The following is a 19,439-nucleotide window of genomic DNA, read 5'->3' on the forward strand; positions in this document are numbered from 1 at the left end:
AAAATTTGTTAGCTCACTGTGACATGTTAGCAATACAAATCTAAAATATTTATTTTTCATTTATAGAATTATGATTTTTTTTTTATCTTAGTGTAAGACAACACAAGAAATTAACCACTTAATTTAAAAAAGGAATGATATGTTTATAAGAACAATGCATGTGAAGTTTTCTCATCATTCTTTTTTTTATATTTATGTCTAGAATTTTTCTTTGAAAAAAACATAAGAAGGTAAAAGTTGTGATAGTTTCATTTCGGTCACTGTTTACCCATTAGTTAAATGCTTTTTCTTTCTTGGATTGAATCCGTTAAACGCCACAGCATTTCAAATCATGGGTTGCAAGAACTGTGTTCCTAAATTTTATCTCTATTACATACCGGCGAATTTATTTATCCTATTTGAAGATGATTTCAAGATAATTCGTCAGTCATCTCTGAACAAATGAATGATGATCATGCGCTGGTGGTTTTACCAGAGATGCCAATTTACCCAGCTTTGTGGAGAAAGAAAATATTTTTGTGTGCTCTTTATGGTAGCATCGTTTATGTCTTAATGCACTATTTTTCAGTTTAGAAAATTTGATTTAAAACTATTTTGCCAACCATTGCCTTTAAATAATTTAACTAAATGCATAAAACGTCAGTTTTCTTCTTATGAGGTAGTGGTGATACTTGTAAAACGTTAGCTGAAATTTTTATTTCTGTACCACTTTTCTGATTAATTTGGCGACAGCGGAACAGTTGGCATTAAGATTCGGCAACTTACTACCACTTTGGAAAATAATTTTTCTGTAAAAGCAAAAGTTAGCAGACAAGAAGATTTACAGACAGAAATTGTAAAATGTGCATGTAGTTATAGATGGACGCCTTGTGAAAAATCGATTCTGTGATATAAATTATATAAGTTTGCAGCATAATATATTTTTAAAATCGAACTTAGTAAATCGATTTCAGGCTGTGGTTAAAATTATATCAATCACTTTTACACTAAATTAAACATTTATCGAGATATCATTACTGAAAAATTATTTTCGTTGCATTGCTCTTCACGTTACGAGTTAAATTCATTGCTTTTTTATTAAAACTATTTTTCAATACTACAAAATAAAAGAGCAAATCATAAATCTTATCATTAATGGAAAGAAATCATCATTTATCGCCAAACTGTGTTGAAGTGGATAGAAAATGGCGATAATTTCCTTTTCCGTTCGGCAAACGTCATCTGAATCGCATTTCCACTCTATAACACAAGTGATACTAATCCTGAATGTCAGATCAATAAGGAATGTCTTTTAAAAGAACGTCAATAGAAGGGAAAGAGTGAAAAGAAAGCTTATCTCTTTACATTGGAATGGATAAGACATGTTATGGAAGATAGAGAGATGTGTATAAAAGGAAGATTATACACAATGGTGACAGAAAGCTCGTGAACAAACAATTTTATTATCACATTACCGAAGTGACATAAAAATTATTTTTATAATAAGACATGGCAAGGTGTTAATGTAAATATGTATTTTGGCATTATTAATATATTTTTATCAGGGATGCTCCTGGCTACAAAATATATAAAAAGTGGTGATTAATACATAGTAAAAATCTATTGAAAGAAACCAAAATTAGCAACTGTTCTAGTATTTTTCTTGCAGTTTTATTTTGAAAGTATTTTTTTTTTAAAAAAATGACTTTTACTTTAAATATGAATAATTTGCTGCAATATAAGGCATGGTGGTAGTCACCATTGAATAATTAAATAAATAAATATGACTTATCCCTGGCATCCATAATTTATTAATACGAATGTCTTTGTCTTGTTAAGAGAGATTTCCAAAATGAAAAGAGTTAAGTCACCATAATTTTTCTGCTTGGCCACCGCAGGTGGATAGCCGACCCACGAAGCGCGCTTACGACTTTTCGCGGTCATTGCGCTGCTTCTCCCCTTCACATCCGTCATGGTCGTCAGAACCCAGGCCCATCGGACGCGAAAACCACACAGTCGTCACCCAGAGGACACGTGTACAGTCCTGAGCATCTAGTGACCAATCCTACACCAAGCCCGTCTGTCGAGGGTTGATGAAAGACTTGCTAACACATACTTTATCTGTTTGAAACATTTTCTTAGAAAAGAGCCTTTCTTTAATAAAAGAATTCATAAATTGTATTAAAAAAACTGAGGGTAACCAACACTGACTTATATATATTTTTAAAAATATATATATTCTTTCGCATAAAGTATGAATTTTTTTTCCTACAAATAGTAATTGATTATCATAAGACACACCAATAAATTAAGTAGTTTAACCAAAAATCTATTTTTCTATATTGCGATGAAGGGTTTAGGTATTCAACTCTCTCTTCCTGCAAATGTTGACACATCATTGCGTTCCTTAATCTTTATCGATGCAAAATAAATTAATGTGAGTAAGTTTTATGTTAAGCCGTAATGTCTCGAAAAATGCTCGACCACCACCAACTCTGTTTAGAATTTAAGATAAGTTAAATAAAATAAAAATCGAAAGAGTTTAGAATTACACAGTACTATGGGACAACAACTTTTAAGCTGGTTGTGCTTGATGTGCTTTGAAAGATGTTTCAATAACTGCTAAGTAAGGCAAAATGATTCATACATTTCGATCTTTTTCTTTTGTTATACCTTTATGCTTTTTTTAAAATTAATTAATTTCCATGGTTTTCAAAATTATGTTATTATTCAAAGATTGCAACTGATTACCATCTTAATCTTTCTTTTGAAAATTATGCATAATTTATGCTTTATCTTATATACATTGAATTTTAGAGGTTATCAAAATGTGTTTAAATTTGCTAAATTATTTTATGTCTATGTAATTTTTTAATTCGGTTTCAAACAATGTGACATATTATAACATTTCTATGCCCGGGGGACTTGCATGCAATTAACACATTGCTGACCGGTCACGAGTAAATTCTTGTTTTCGTGGCCAAGCGTTGGTGACCGGTTACGAGTCATAGTAATCATGTTAGCAGTGATCTCGTAGTGACTATCTTAAAAAGTGGGCGTAATTTCCTTATTTTTCAAGTTTTACTATTTAATTCTATACCAATTTATTATAAATTTACGAAACCGGATATATTTGCAAAACTCATGGCATACCTGCCAACTTTTAATCCTTTGCATTATCATATTTCCCAGTGGTATTAAAATGGAATTGAAACTTCAATTTTAAGCAAACAAATACGTTGTATTTGAGAAACCTTAAGTTGACAACTATGATAGTAACGCATATTAATTTATGTGCTTTATTTTTGTAAGAATAGTGGTGATCAAAATCATTAAAAAAATAAGTTTATAAAAGAAAAAATAGTATATATTTACTACCACTTTAAATATAAAAATAAAATCTTCCGGAAAATCCGGAAGAGTTTGCAGGTATATCATGGTGTACCATTACCCGTAGGTGATTGTTATGGTTTTTATCATACGGCATTGAAAATTAAAAGTTTTCTAAGTTTATTTATATTGTTTTAGCTCCACATTCGCTCTCAGAACAATTTCCGGGCACATGGGGGTAGTTTTCAGAAAAGTTGCCGGTCAGCAATGTGTTAAGACAGCCCTTCACACCACTAGTCACAATTCACGACTGCAGATGAAGTATTAAAAATGCATGTACTATGGACTGCGGTTCCAGAAAAGGCTGCACACCGCCAGTTTGCTGATAAAGACAGCTATTCAGGGTACTGATTTCCTGTCCTGTTTATGCAATCACACGTTCTTTCCACCACAACCCTTTAAGACCCAACAAGCACGATCGTACTTGTTACTTATAAACCAAATACGTGCATAATGTTACTGTGAATGAACGAAATCGGTGATTGTTGACTTCCACCGGTGAATGTTGACAAACACATAGTCGCATTGGTAAGAGTCCGAAATATGTACTGGTTCTAGTTAACCCTTTGACGGTCAGGGAAATAAGCAGTTTTCGTTTCATTTATTCATGCAGTAATACGAGCAAACAGTAGTCGAAAGTGGCAGCTGTTTTATCCCGCCGTACTTCCGAAAATGTCACCCTTCTCCGGCGAGGCTAGCTGCTCCTCTTTCTGGAATTGTTAAAATAAAGTGGTAGCAAATTATGTAGTAAAATTAGATGGAGAAGGACAGTTACGCTTACTTTTTAATTGAGTAACCAGTAGACTGTTGCTTTAACGTTGCATTTTATATGATACTTATAATTTTTGATATTTAGTGGTGAAAAAATTACTTAAAAGAAAAAATACTGAACTTTAAGTAACTTGAATTTCGCTACCTCTAGAAAATACTATTTTACAAAGCGGTGCCGTAGACAGCTCGCCTCACGCGTTTTAAAAATTTCTTAAAGTATTTGTAGTACATAAATAACAGTTTTTACGTACTTTAAAATAATAATTATTATTAGTAAATTATAAATGATTATAATAAACTAGGAGGCTCTGCCCCCTGCTCGCTAACGCTCGCCAACTCCCGAGAATTGCTACGCAATCCTATGTGGTTGCGCCGTGAACCATGGCTCGCTGCGCTCGCTCGCCATTGAACGCAATGTTCTAGCACAAAGACATAGTATATTATCATCAAAGTCATAGTATTTTATCATCAAAGACATACTATTGTATTTATGTAGAAGAATTCTATCAATGTTCTTATTGGCTTTTAAAAAAGTAGATTAGCTATTTAGATTGTACATGGTGAAAAAATCAAAACATTAGCTAAATGAGAAACATATTAGCAAAATAAATTATCAAATATTGCAGTTACTCACCTAAATTCAACTAAATGTGTATAATAAATTAGTTAGCGCTAGAAATTCTGAAAGTTTTAGAATTTTTTTTATTATTTTAAAATATAAACTTTAAACCCTAACTTTTCCTGGTGAGATAATAACCCTCAAAAAGTCTTTCATTTTCAAGAACACAAAAATTTGTTTTATCGCCAAATGAAATATTTTTTGGCGATCAGCATTATTGAAATCAATTTCTATATTAATTAACATTTGTGATAAAGTACATAACATTTTAGAACAAAATAAGGATGTTTTACATACAATAAATTAAAATGCATGGCTGTTAGCATTACCCGAGAAATACTAAACTGATTTTCTCAAAGGTCTGACCTTGTGACTTATTTATAGTCATGGAGAAGGCCAGCCTAATTAATTCCTAATTGAGTTTAAATTAAATATTATCATGTTTTCAGGGCATGAATCTGATTTGAACAACCTGATAATGCTCACTCTGGTTATTGTTTCCGTTTTTAAAAGAGCTATATGTTGAGCCACCTCATCTGACATTTGCTATGTGACATTTTTAGCAGCAATCATTGGTCAATTTTCTAACGTTGCCATTCGGGGAGTTGTAATGAGGCTTTTTTTTGGTGCCGTGTAAGAGAAATATATATATAGATTATATATATAGTAGTTAATTATAAATATAAGACAAATATTAAATTGAAAGGACTACATAAATACAACTAATGTAAAACTTTATGAAACATTTAAATACTGTTATTACCTAAATACTCTGAACAAAGTCTACATCAGACTCAAAACTTAACAACTTGATAGGCTTTCTGCATCACAATCATCATCATAATTATCTAACTTTCGCTTTTCACCCATTTTACTTCACAAGCACCCTAAAAAACGCACCAAAATACGCATAAAAAGAACAAGGTAAAAAAAATAATTTCTCCTTCATTATGAAAAAAAAAATTCATGGAACCCGAACTGCCTTCTGCAGGCAGCGAAACTAAACTATGTTTCAAGAGTAGGATTCGTTTTTAACATAGTCAATGCAGAATAATAATGTCGAACGAGCTCAGCTCGTCAGCGCGCATTGCGGAGATATTCCACTACGCGAGTAGTGCTCGTTACTAACCATTACGGGCGAAATTTTGCTCCCGAGCGGAACTCGCTTGCGCGCATTATGAAGTACGATTCGATTGCGAGCTGAACTCGTTCATAACCGTCAAAGGGTTAAGTGCCAATGCCCGTTATACATTTGCCCGATATGCCCTACATAACTTTGTTTAAGGTTCTGTAACACTGGCCGGTATACATTTAACCGGTACTCCGAACACTGATGTTTCTCTTAATCTATCCTCAGCAGATATTAAAATATTCGAATAAATATAATAATATCTAATATTAATTCGGATATAACAAATATTTCGGACATTCTCCAAAGTAGATTGTTAATAAGATTGTTAATAATCACCGGTGAAAGTAGACATTCTCTTGATTTCGTCATTCACAGTAACAGTAATATTTTCATTTTAAAACAAGTTTAAACTGAGTATAAACTTTTTTCTCTAATATAGCTGCCATTTTAAGATTAAAACTACCCATTACGAACATAAAATTTCATCTAATTGTTAATAATATATGTTAGTGCGCATTCTTAGATTGATGTTTATAACAGAATAACTTCCTTAGCACTTTTTTACGTTTTGAGCCATTTATACAAGAAAAGATTAGTACTTAGCGTTGTATCAGGTCTTAAAAGGACACGTCCAATGAATGTCACTCTATTACTTGCATTTTTTTTCTTGTGTGGAAAGTAGCGTAAATAAACTAGCCTCATTGGTTCGTGAGAGACAGTTTTTTTTTAATCACATGGAATATTGTTATGATGAGGAATTAGATAATTTATTTGATGATGTATTTACAGCATGATCTTCATCGTGCCATGCAGCGTTCTCAGTCAGCATTATCACATCGTCTCATGATACTTTCAGCCACTCTGCTTTGCCTCATTTTCACCAGGTAAGGACATCATTTTGTATTAAAACATTCAAAATATTTTCAATTTTAACCTATGCCCTTATTTCAATTTATTGCATATTTTCATATATTTCACAGATTCCGATCTCGCAGAGTTCATTTACACATAGTCGTTCGCACGAGAATCCCCCCTTTTTCATACCCCCTCAATTTAACCATCGTTGAACAGCCGACCCAATTTTAGGGTTTACTACTACTAATGTTCAACTCCGTTACCTTGTAATTTTGAACCCAAACCAGAAGACAAGGGAATTCCTGTCTTAATTCCGTTGAAGGAAAAGATAACCCCCGGGGGTTAGATACCTCCGTATCAGTTCAGTTAGTCAGCTCCGCTTTGTAAAAAATTATTTTTTAGTGGTAGCATAAATAAGTTATTTTTAGTTTAGTATTTTTCGTTTACTACTTATAAATGATTCAAAGTATCATATGAAATGCAACTTTATACTGTTATCTCGGAGTGACACTTTTAACTAGAGGACAAGTTTTTTAAAACTTTTTTAGAAAGCGGAGCGATTAGCATCCCTGTATTGGAGCACAATTATAATGCTCACATATCTAAAAATAATTCCAGGCATAAAGTAACTTTTAATAAATACTAGTTATTTTTTATTATTTAATTTAATAAGAGATAAAAATCTTTTGAGTTGTAAGGTATTCCGCATCTTACATCATTTTAACGAAAGCAAAACTTGAGTAAAATTGGTCCATTAGCTCCTGAGAAATCGAATTTTAATGAATTTGTTCCAGCTCGCTCGTGGTGAACTATATTAAAGACATATGCAGATCTTTTTCCGCATTTATTGAATGTAAGCTTTTCCTATTACCATAAGATTAATTATTCAATAATTTTTCCACTTTATGTAATAAAATAATTTGAACTTTTAAACTGGTAGTTAAAAGTTACTAATTTTTTTTTACTTTCAAAAATTTATAGCAATAACATTTTCCATACGGGTTATAATAAGTAGCATTTTTTTCAAAATTCTCTTCTAAAGATCTAATAATCTACATTCATAACCGCCTGTTGAATATTTTATGATCGTAGTTTTAATAATAATTTTATTAATTTGTTAAAATTTATCTTCTTATTTTTAGCATACTTGCCAACTACTATATTTATATATATATATATATATATATATATATATATATATATATATATATATATATATATATATATATATATATATATATATATATATATATATATATATATATATATATATATTTGTAGTTGGGTGTACACCACCCAGCTTCAGATCCATGGACGCCAACTTGTCTGGGGCCTAGCTGTAGCGAGTGGCGCAATGCTGATCACGTTATTAACATATCGTGCTGTTGGTCTCAAAATCGTAGAGCCTTATTATGTTTCTTCGAGCTAACAATTGTCTGTTGCTTAACATCTTTTTAACTGCTCTTATTTGTATAGAATACTAGCTGTACCCTGCGTGCTTTGCAACGCTTTCAATTTTAATTTTAATTTTGCATTTAAGTGTGTAAAATAGATTTTCGATTATGATTTGAAATGAGACTTTTATTTAATGGTGAAAAAACCAGTGATAGTCTCAGCAGTTAATTCTCTAGGATATCGTTAGTGCATTTTCAAACAGACATGTATGGGGATGCACACAGACCATGAAACATATTTTGGATGATGATCTGGAATAAGTCTGGATCAATGACGATATCAGGTATTTCTGCTGATATGAGCTGACCAATTTGACATGGAGTAATTTTTTCAATGAGCCAAATCATGTGGCAATCCTCCTTTTTGCCATTCAATAGAATACATCAGACACTGTGTCTCTCCAAAAACATGACGCTTCGCAAAGAAACCAAGTATAGAGCTTAATATTTGTTTAACTCACGTGCGCTAATATCACGAAGATTCGATGATGTTTGCCTAGGTTACAAAAGCTCTTTAATTTCAGCTCAAGCAGGATTGCACGTGAAATGTACGTGAATAAATAACTCTGGCTGCCCATATGCGCACCGATACTTGTAGTACCGAATGAAGTCATTTGGAAACACGAATTGTACCGGCGTATTTTCGCCAAAAATTTTTTCGATTGATTTGTTTGACTTGATAAGAACGTTGATAATGGCTCGGCAGGCGATGTTAAATCTGGTAGTTTCAATTTGCCTCCAGAACAGAAAATTCCAGCTGTTTCATTCTTTAATTTGAGAGCCCTACAAAACATACATAATTGATCCATTTTCCGATATTGCATTTGGGTGAAGACTATAGTTGGTTGTCGGATCATAGTGAAATGCACTGAGATTCAAATCAGAGTATTGGCAGTGTCTGAATAGCGAAGTGCTTTCTTGATTGATTTTCATTCTTGCTTCCCGTTTCTCTGATGTTTCCGACGAACGGGCTTGAGTAGTGCGTTCTCGATCGGTTTTAGTTCTTGCTCTCCGTTGCTCTGATGTTTCCGACAAACGGGCTTGAGTAGTGCGTAGTTGATTTGTTAACAGTCTTCTTTCCTGCTGCTCAAACGTTTCTAAGGAATGGGCAAAAGCATTGTGTTCTCGATTAGTTTCAAGTCTTTTTTCTCGTTGCTCCGATGTTTCTAAAACACGGAAAGTTCTCTTTTTTCGTGCCTGAGATGTTGATCGACTAAGAGCGATTCGTTTAGGCTGCATATTTTTGCAAATATTCTCTCTCAGAAATAAAAAGAAACGTAAAAGTTGACAGTGGTCACAAATTTGCTAAATCAAAAATTCACATACTTATTTTCAATAATAAAAAAGACAATAAAAATGAAATAAATTAAATAAGAAATATAAAAATGATAAATTTAAAACCAAAATCTATTTTTTTAAATGAAAGAAATAAAATGAATGTGAATTCGAAAACTTTGTAATAATAAACAATCTAATAGTTTTCAAATGACAACTGTCAGCAATGAAGCATACAAAAACTATATTTAATTGTGCTAACCTAAAATTGCATACTAAATCTAAATAATCATTGAAGACGTGCAATTTGAAGAAAATTTGCCTTTGCCTTTATTTTTATTTAACAGTTTTCACAATTCGCGATCGCAACGCTCGAGTACGCCCTCTAGCGGGAGCCTGAAAATATCGGGCAATGACGGACGCCATTTTCTTAGCAGGAAATACGAAGCAAAATTTACCTAAGGAAAAGGTAGAACTTCTTGAAAAAACTAACCAAAACAAGCCAAACATTGAGGCAGAACACGCCAAGCATTTGAAGAACAATATCTCAATAGTTTTTACTTTTCTATTACCAATAACCAATAACATAACTTTCAATTTCATGATCACTTGCTGTTTCAGATGTGTGTATTACGGTAAAATAATTTTTTCTGTCTTCAATTCATTACAAATTAAAGTGAAGGCATCATTGCTTTTGTCATTCCAATGAACAAAGTGAATTCCGAACTTACAGAACTGTAATAGTTATAGAATATTCTTCCTCTTTATAGAATAGTATATATTTCTATATCTATATAATTCGGAAAGCAATAATAAAGAATCATCCGAACTACTTGAAATAGTTTCATTTGTGCTGATTATTAATTATTTTTTATCGTATTGTTGGTAAGTATTTTTTAGTTTTGAAAGAATAATTTCAACTAGAATTCAGCTATTCTGTTTTTAAGATACAGATTCAAATTCATATCGAGATCTTACAATTATAAAATTTTGATGTGTGGTATGTTATCTAAAAGTAATGAAGGGATAATCTATGCATATATTATTTGAAAATAAAATTTTCAAGCGAAGAACATTTCATTTGGAATTCTGCGGATTTATAAAACAAGTGAGTGTTATGATTTTTATAATAAAAAATTTGCTTGTAATTATTTTCTTTTCTTATTTGATGATAGTTCTATACAGAATGGATTTTTACGTCTGATTAAGAACTATAAGAATAAAAAAAAGAAACAATATGAAAGTTTTTATTTCAATATAAAGAATTTTTAAAATCGTTTTTTATCCTAAGAATTCTTTATTTAACGTTTTTTAGTTAATAATTTTTTGATAAAAATTATTGTCAAAATACTTTTTTTGAAAAATTAAATGGTATAACATTATGTGTTTATGTACACTTCTTGTACATTCTAATGTTTGAAGTAATATGATTCAGAAAATATGGAATTAAAATTCGGTACTTGCGTACTAACGCCACCGCAGGTACAGACTTGACGGTTTTTAAGTGCCGCCAATCTACACTTAAAATTTTTGCGACAAATCATAAAATAAAACACTTTATTTAAAATCAAAGTAGTTTATCGGATTTCGGTGGACAATGGGCCGATATAGAGTTTATCATAGATTCAAAACAATCATATCGCCATATTAACTCTGATAAATAAGATTCCAAATGAAATAACATTTCCAAAACGTACGTTTACCAAGAAGCACGTTGCAAGTTTCATGTTGTGGGAATTGGTACATTTTCGTTTTTTCGGTAAAATATTTCGCTCCTGAAAAAATAAAATTGCATCTTGTTTTGTTTTTGGCAAATCCCAAAGACGAATTTTCGAAGCACTAAAGAATGGAGACAAGAAAGAATCTTTTTTTTTTTTTTCGTCAGCATTGTTTATTTTACGTTTTATAGTTATTAAATAATGATTTTTATTGAAACTTGAAATTTCTTGTTAAAAATTGTTGTCAAAACCTTTTTTTACAAAATTAAATTTCATAAAATTATGAGGCTTATGCATACTTTCTGTTCATTTTAATTTTTGAAGTAATATGACTCTTAAAACTATGGAATGTAAAGTTTAAATAGGCCTTATGTTATATCATTAAATTTAGTAAAACTAATTCTCGGGCATTAGATTTTCACTCTTATAAGAATATACATATTTTTTTCTGTTTATCTACAAATATTTTTCCGATGTGTTTTGGATGTTCCTTCTCTAAAAAAAAAAAAGAGATACCATTTTGTTTTCGTTTGCATAAGAAAGAATATCAATAATATTTTCTTTTTTTAAATTTAATTAGCCACAATAAAGAAGGACCGTTACAATGCTACACGCTACATTAGAGACGTCTCTAGAGTAAATGAATGACTGTTCATACAGAAATCGCAGGTATTCGTCTCATACAACAATGCCCCCTATAGTTCGTTGCGATCACGACTACTAAATCCGTGATACGACCAATAATTACGAAACCTATTCTCGTTGATTTTACGTGCTCGTGTTCACCTGACGTAAGGAAACTTGCATCGAATTATAATTAAATATTAAAGTATATGTAATTTACTTTTCTAAATGAATAGAGCTTTAAGATATAAAATATCACTTTGTTATCTTCAAGATATTTGAAAACTGAATCGTTTATAGCAAAATTTAAAACAATGGCTAACTTTTAACCAATCAGAAAATTCCATTTTGATTTTCACTGATACCGCAGGAACGATTTGTCGCAGAGTGTTCTAATGTCGACAGTGACCTTCCTCGTGCTTTGAACTATCTGTATGCGAAGTTTCTTAGCTTTCTGTCGGTATATGTAATTTACTTTTATTGGTTTAATTTACTTTATTGTCGGTATGTAATCTATAAAGGACAGACTGACACACATTTATTTTTATATATGTAGATCATCTAATAAAGAATACTTTTTAAAATTATTCTGTTCTATATTACATAATATACTGTATGGAATATTGTATTATATAGAATAATAATGTTTATTTATTTTTACAGTGTGTGTGGCTTCCAACATTTCCAGAGAGCAGGAGCAGAGCATGTCAATCTTTTTGCGAGCTTGTATTTTGTGGTCGTGACATTCTCGACAGTGGGCTACGGCGACTACAAGCCTGACAACTGGCCATCGCAGCTTTTCATGGTGGTCATGATTTGCGTCGCCTTAATTGTGCTTCCCACGCAGGTAATCAAATCCTCTCCTATAAGTGCCAACTTTTTTAGGCCTTAGTCTGAACCAGAAATCATTATTTATAAACTACAAAAATATATTAAAAATGACTACAAGAAAAAGTTATAAAGTATAAATTTATGGATATTTCTGTTTTTTAAATTTTATTTTAGCTTTTTACGGCACTTTGCATTGACAAAATGCCAAAATTAAATTATTTCTAGTACTAATAATATATTACGGCAGATGAAACTTGCTAAATATATCCTAAATTGCAAAACTATATAGCAAAATATATCCTATATTGCAAAACTATATTGCAAAATATATCCTATATTGCAAAAAATTTATCCTAATACACACCTGATAACTTTTACTCTCACCGAAAATAATATTCCCTAGAGGTAGTTTGATAACAATTGATTTATAGTAGTAGGCAGAATTATTTTTCAATTTACCAAAAATCACACACACTATGGCCTGACTAGGTTGCCTTTAAATTAATACTTAAATTATTCACATATATTACATTATTAACATATCTAAATAATTTTAAATTAAATTTATTATTTCAAAATACGAAAATAAAGCATAAATTTTGCTTCCACTTATATATAAAAATAGAATCTTTCAAAAAATATGCAATAGTACAATTGAAATAATTTTCATCCTTCTATAAAAATAATTTGACTCTTTGCGGTCGTATGTACATTATAAGCCAACAAATCTTTCTCAAGTACATATGCTCTCAGCCATCTCAATACTGATCTTATAAAATAAAATAATGCTGTTCAGTTAAGTCTATTAGATTTTTGAGATTGAAAATAATATTTTAGTAATCATGTTAATTTTACAGACCATGTTTTATTAATCATGATTCATTAAGTACAAAATAATATTCTACTGATCGTGTTTAGGTGTAATCGCGTTTTTTCTTCGTAAAATAAGTGTTTCTCTCATACAAACGAATTAATTCTGACCTGTATGACTTAATATAACTGCAAAATGTTAATTATATTTTTTCTATGGACGGATGAGCTTGCAAAACTAAGCGCAGTTGGCGTTAGACGTTACAGTTCGCCGTAAGACTTCCGGGTTACCACTTCCTCTTGTTTTAACGCGTTCTTTCAATCTAACTTTTAACGAAACAAACAACAAATTATTTCACAAGCAAACATCTGTGTATGAAGTTTAGTGTATAAAAATGACACGAAACAAACAACACTCCTCAAGTTTGTTATGATGATACCCAAGAAATAAGAAACGGTGTTATTTTACGCAAATCAAGCCAAATAAGAGCTATCACGCAAAACATGCTAAAATTACACTTGATTTATGCTGTGGCATTAATTTTGTTAATTTTTTGGGGGCTCACGGCCTGTCAGAATGTATAAATTAGAGAAAATTCCTATGAATGGTAAAATTACGCGAAAATTTAAACACAAATCACAATAATAAAATTTCCTAGAATATTAAGCCTGTTCACACATCATCTTGTGAGCATAACATAAGCAGAAGGATACACAGGAAGTCTTCTAAATTTCCTCCTCCTGTTTTAGAAAGCTTGTTATTCTTTGCATTCAGTCAACCATCCATTTGACAAACATCAGTCAGGTGTAAAACTGAATTTTATTAATGTTTGTAGAATTCCAAAACAACAAAATGTTTATTCTTATCTTCCAGTTTGAACAGCTTGCGTACACTTGGATGGAGAGACAGAAGTTAGGTTTCGCGTACAGCCGCCATCGGGCACAGAATGAAAGGCACGTAGTCGTCTGCAGTACGACGTTAAGGTCAGACACTGTAATGGACTTCCTGAATGAATTTTATGCACACCCTCTACTACAGGTAATGTTCCTTTTTTACACAATGAAACTAAAGACTTACCTTACTTTTTTTCAAATCCCCTCAATTATACACTGAAGAGCCAAAAAAACTGGTATGCCTGCCTAATATCGTGTAGGGTACCCGTGAGTACGCAGAAGCACCGCAACACGACGTGGCATGGATTCGATCAATGTGTGAAGTAGTGCTGGAGATAATTGGCACCATGAATCCTGCAGGGCTGTCCATAAATCAGTGGGAGTAAGAGGGGGTGGGGATATCTTCTGAACATCACGTTGGAAGGCATCCCAAATATATTCAATAATGTTCATGTCTGAGGATTTTGGAGGCCAGAGGCCTCCAAAATCCTCAGACATGAATCCAGGCCACGTCGTGTTGCGGCGCTTCTGCGTACTCGCGGGTACCCTACACGATATTAGGCAGGTATACCTGTTTTTTTGCCTCTTCAGTGTAATAATCGTCGTTGAATGGCAGACCCAATTTTGGTTTACAACTACCAATGTTCAACTCCATAAACTTGTAATTTTGAACCCAATCCAAAAAACAAGGGAACTCTTGGATCAAGTATTGGGAGAAAATTGCTTTCGTGGAGAACTTTTCGATGGAACTAACCCGCATTTGCGTTTCACGGAGGGAAAAACCGCGAAAAACTTCCATGGGTAGCTTGACTAACTAACCTTCCACCACGGAATTTAACCCACGATCCGTCTACCACTGAGGATATTTTATATTTATTTATTTTAATAAAAATATGGATATTTTATTAAAAACATTGAGTCATGTTTAAAGTAATTCTAAATAACTACAAATTTTTAATAAGCAGTTTTGGCACAAAATAATTTAAAGTAATTTCAATACTCAAAGAAAATTTTGACGGTTAGGGCAAAGTGGTGTATAACTAAGCCCATATTTATATTTTTAACTGTTATTTTCTCTCAATATTAAACAATGTTATTTAAAAGCATCTGGCTATAATTGCCTCCCTTTTTTATTACTAAAATGGGGTAATTATGGCCATTTTTAATGCAAGCTTAAAATTTATGAGATAGCGCCGTTTCCTTACTGGAAATGTCTAGGACATACATAAAAGGAAGATTCCTCCTTTTTACTTCTTAAGAATCCGCAGGAAATTATTGCGATGATAAAAAAAAAAAAGATAAAAAAAAGGAGAGAACCATCGAAAAGCTAATAGATAACATGATATACCATAACCAATTTAATTCATTCATGGGTTAGCGAAAAGGTAATTCTGAGAAACAATCAGCTGAATTCTGAACATGTAAATTAAATTTATTTAACAATTAAAGAAGAGCTTGTAAAATCTTTGTTGGCTAGATTCAGATCTTGGCCATTACAGTTAGGAAAGATGAATATTCCTATTAATCAGAACATATTAATAATATAAAATTATATATTTTGTGATATATATCCTGTTCTAATTGTTCTTATTGCAATTGTTACGTTTTTAAAATTAAAGTGGTTGTTAGTTCAATAAAATATTGATACAGTGTGATCCAACTACATTTTTCATAAAGGCACTTTTACCGTTAGCGCAAAATACGAGTCTGGCATGTCATCGATTAAATGCCGATGTTACCTTTTTGGAACAAGTCTCTTTTCAAGACGCTAAAAACTAGTAATTCGATTCTTTTATTCTTGGCACTTACATTTGTAAAGATTAGTATTCCTTACAGCCAAATTTATTAATTATATAAAATTACTTATCATGTGATATACGTCTTGTTCTGAAATTAAATAGCTGTTGCATTTTCTTTCAACGAAAATAGTAGCTAACTGAAAAAAATTTCAACTTAATTTATGATTAAGGCCTGCTACCACGTCTTTTTTAATAAAGGCACTTTCTTCGTGTGTGCAAAATAATCAATTTATGTTAATATTTACTTATTTCAACTTATGTATATATATGTCAAATGATGTTTATATTTATAGATGTCTACTTAGATTCGATGAATCAGATATTTAAATGTTATATTTACTCAAGCAAAGTGCTTGTTTTTCTATTAGCTACCACATCGACTGCTAAATTCAAAATGTTATTGCCATAAATTTTCTGTAAATTTCTAGATGTATGGGATAGGGGCCGCTAAGTGGCCCAGGTGCCCAATTTTTGTAAATAAAGTAAGTAAAGTCTGTGCAAAATAAGAGTCCGGTAAATCTTTAAAAAAATTATTTATATTTTGAAAAAAAATGTTGCTACCACTAAAAAAGTTACCTCATTTGATCCCACGCAATAAAAATTGTAAATTATTGTAGCATTTACTATAGTTATATGCTATTCAAGTACAGATATTTGCAACTTATATAAAACTAGTATGTTAGCAACACATATATCAAGTACTTTTGCTGCTAAATGTGGTACTAATACTGATATCAATGGTACTGAATCTGTGGAAATAATATAGTACTTTTCCAACAGCAACAAAACTGCAATATTTGTTTTAAGTATATTCATTTATATGTTTTTTGCTCGTTTTTTTCCACTTGTAAACGTCTATAAAAAAAGTTAAAAATGATTAATTTATTTCCATTGAATAGAAATAAAATACCAAACATCGAATTAATTTGTTACACATTTGAATAATATGATATTTTAAACGAACAAGTTTCGAAAGAATCTAAAATCTTAATAATTAAACTAACTTTAGCGTGCTTAAGACAGGGAAAAAATCCAATCAAAAGCAGTATCTTAAAGAACTTTTACCAAACCAAGGACAGAAACTTACAAAAATATAAAAATAAATAATTCGTTTTATTTTGGTTGAATTTAAGGAATGTGGTAAATACAGATTTTTTTTAAGCTAAACCAAAAGTGATGAAACGTGTCTGTTTTTTTGCGAAGAGCTTTTTATCTTTTGAAATTCTTTTGACACATTCAAAAAGCTTTAACGATATTTATGCTGACTATTTCTTTCAGATCAAATTTTTTCTCCGCTATTTCTTTTTTCTTGAGTAAAATGCCAAGCATTTGTCTCTTTAAAGAATTTAAATACAAAATACTAACATCATTTATTACTTTAAAGGCAATTTATGCGATGAAGTTGATTTTTTAAGCGAACCAAATAATCATATACATTAAGAATTAATTGATAAACTGAATTTAAATTTGCCTGGATAAAAATCTATCAATCGCTAGATTATGATAACTTGATAAACTGAATTCAAATGAGCTTTGTTAAAAAGAAAACTATCAATCCTTATATTTATAGAGATTTTTCAAAATCATCTACACAATTTAAACTGTAAGTATCATTTTAAAATGGCTTTTGAGAATTTTAAAAATGTAATCGATATTTGAACAAATTATGTTTTTATTGGTTTTATAACTTTTTGTTCTTTCTGCCACTGCAAAATAAATAAATCAAATGTTTGTTTTCCCCAATTGCTTTAATCCTAAATATTTATTGTTTCTAACTTCAAATGTCTAGAAAAAAGAATATCTCGTACTCTTTAGTGCATTTTTTTTAAAAAATGATAAAAACTGATGTATTGTTTTTAAAATAAAAGGTAGTGTATTTACCCATAAGTGTATGTACCGATGTGTTTTGTCACTTACTTTCCTGACAAGTTTGAATATGCATGCAAATACTCTTTAGTGCCATTTCTCAGGTTTAAACTTGCTTGGTCCCAATGCCCAGTACACCCTACACTAATGATTTTTTAATGAAAATGCTAATGTTTATGTGGATTTGCCCTTTATCACTTATACTTTTTTTGGTTAAAAGCTACAGCTCGATATACCATGCACTGATGTTTTAAGATAAAGTATGATTGACCGGTATTGCCTACACGGATATTTCTTAAATTTAACACTTTCATATCCGGTGACACCAACGTGTTGTCACGTGAAAACCAAACGTTAGCTACCGGTGACAACATGTTGGTGCCATACGCAAGCCATACACTAGCAGCCGGTGACAACACGTTGGTGTCATGTCCAAGCCAAACGTTAGTGGCCGGTGACAACACATAGATGTCGCGCTTTGCAACCTGATATTCATGTGACATTTTGTCAAGGGACAATAGAGTACAGGGATGCCAACTGCTCCGCTTTCTGGAATAGTTTTAATAAAGTGGTAGCAAATTATAGAGTAAAATTCGTTAAAGAAAGATAGTTAGATATTACTTTTTAATATAGTAACCAGTGGTTTGATGCTTAACCGTTGCATTTTATATCATACTTATAATTTTTGATATTTAGTGGTGAAAAAATTACCTATAATGAAAAATACTGATCTAAAAGTAACTTAAATTTCGCTACCACTAGAAAATACTATTTTACAAAGCGGAGCAAATTACACGGAACCGGTTACATGGTAAACTTATCACTAAATATATGTGGACCGCATAGTGTCTACAGCTAGACTACAGCTGCTACAGCTAGATCTAGATTTATAATCCTTTACTACCACTTATGCGCTGTCTGGTAAACATTTCCTCTACTTACGCTTCGATATACCGTATCAAAAAAGTATATTTTTAATTACAGATGGTAGCAGCTTCTACAATAATTTAAGCTTTTCAAATATAGATCTGGCGTATCTATTACGCCTATGAGACTATGGGTGGTAGGCATATCTTGCACAGGTTTATCTCAACGGTGGAAACAGCGGCATTGCCCCAGTTACAAAAAAAATCCGACTGTGATAATGCTTTTCTTCATATGGTATTTATATAAAGTACTGTAAAATTGAACAGTGAGGCATCTAAAGGTTTACTCAACTAATTATCCCTTGTTATTTCTCCATGCAGTTTGATTACAGCTTTAAAGTCAAGTTGAAAGAGTCAAAGAATTTTTTAATGGAGTAGGGGCATTTAGGATGTGGGGTTACTATGGACAAAAATAGTTATTTTATTTTTTAAAAAAAGTGAAAGAAGATTTTATAATAGTTAGCACATCGAAAAGTTATATCATCAAAATTAGATT

The 19,439-nt window shown here is 31.4% G+C and overlaps 1 protein-coding gene across 1 annotated transcript in view; it reads left to right on the forward strand.

Moving 5' to 3' along the window:
• The window catches only part of LOC107451644 (potassium channel subfamily T member 2-like), a 388,964-nt gene that overhangs the window by 260,749 nt on the left and 108,776 nt on the right, over positions 1-19,439 (forward strand). Inside the window, exons 10-12 of the mRNA XM_071181980.2 lie at positions 6,681-6,775; positions 12,481-12,664; positions 14,333-14,497. Coding sequence (XP_071038081.2) covers positions 6,681-6,775; positions 12,481-12,664; positions 14,333-14,497 — 444 coding nt within the window. The remainder of the gene's footprint in view (positions 1-6,680; positions 6,776-12,480; positions 12,665-14,332; positions 14,498-19,439) is intronic.

Source organism: Parasteatoda tepidariorum, chromosome 4 (genome assembly GCF_982258835.1).
Source record: "Parasteatoda tepidariorum strain Cologne lab strain chromosome 4, Ptep-v5.0, whole genome shotgun sequence".
Classification (NCBI taxonomy): Eukaryota; Metazoa; Arthropoda; class Arachnida; order Araneae; family Theridiidae; genus Parasteatoda; species Parasteatoda tepidariorum.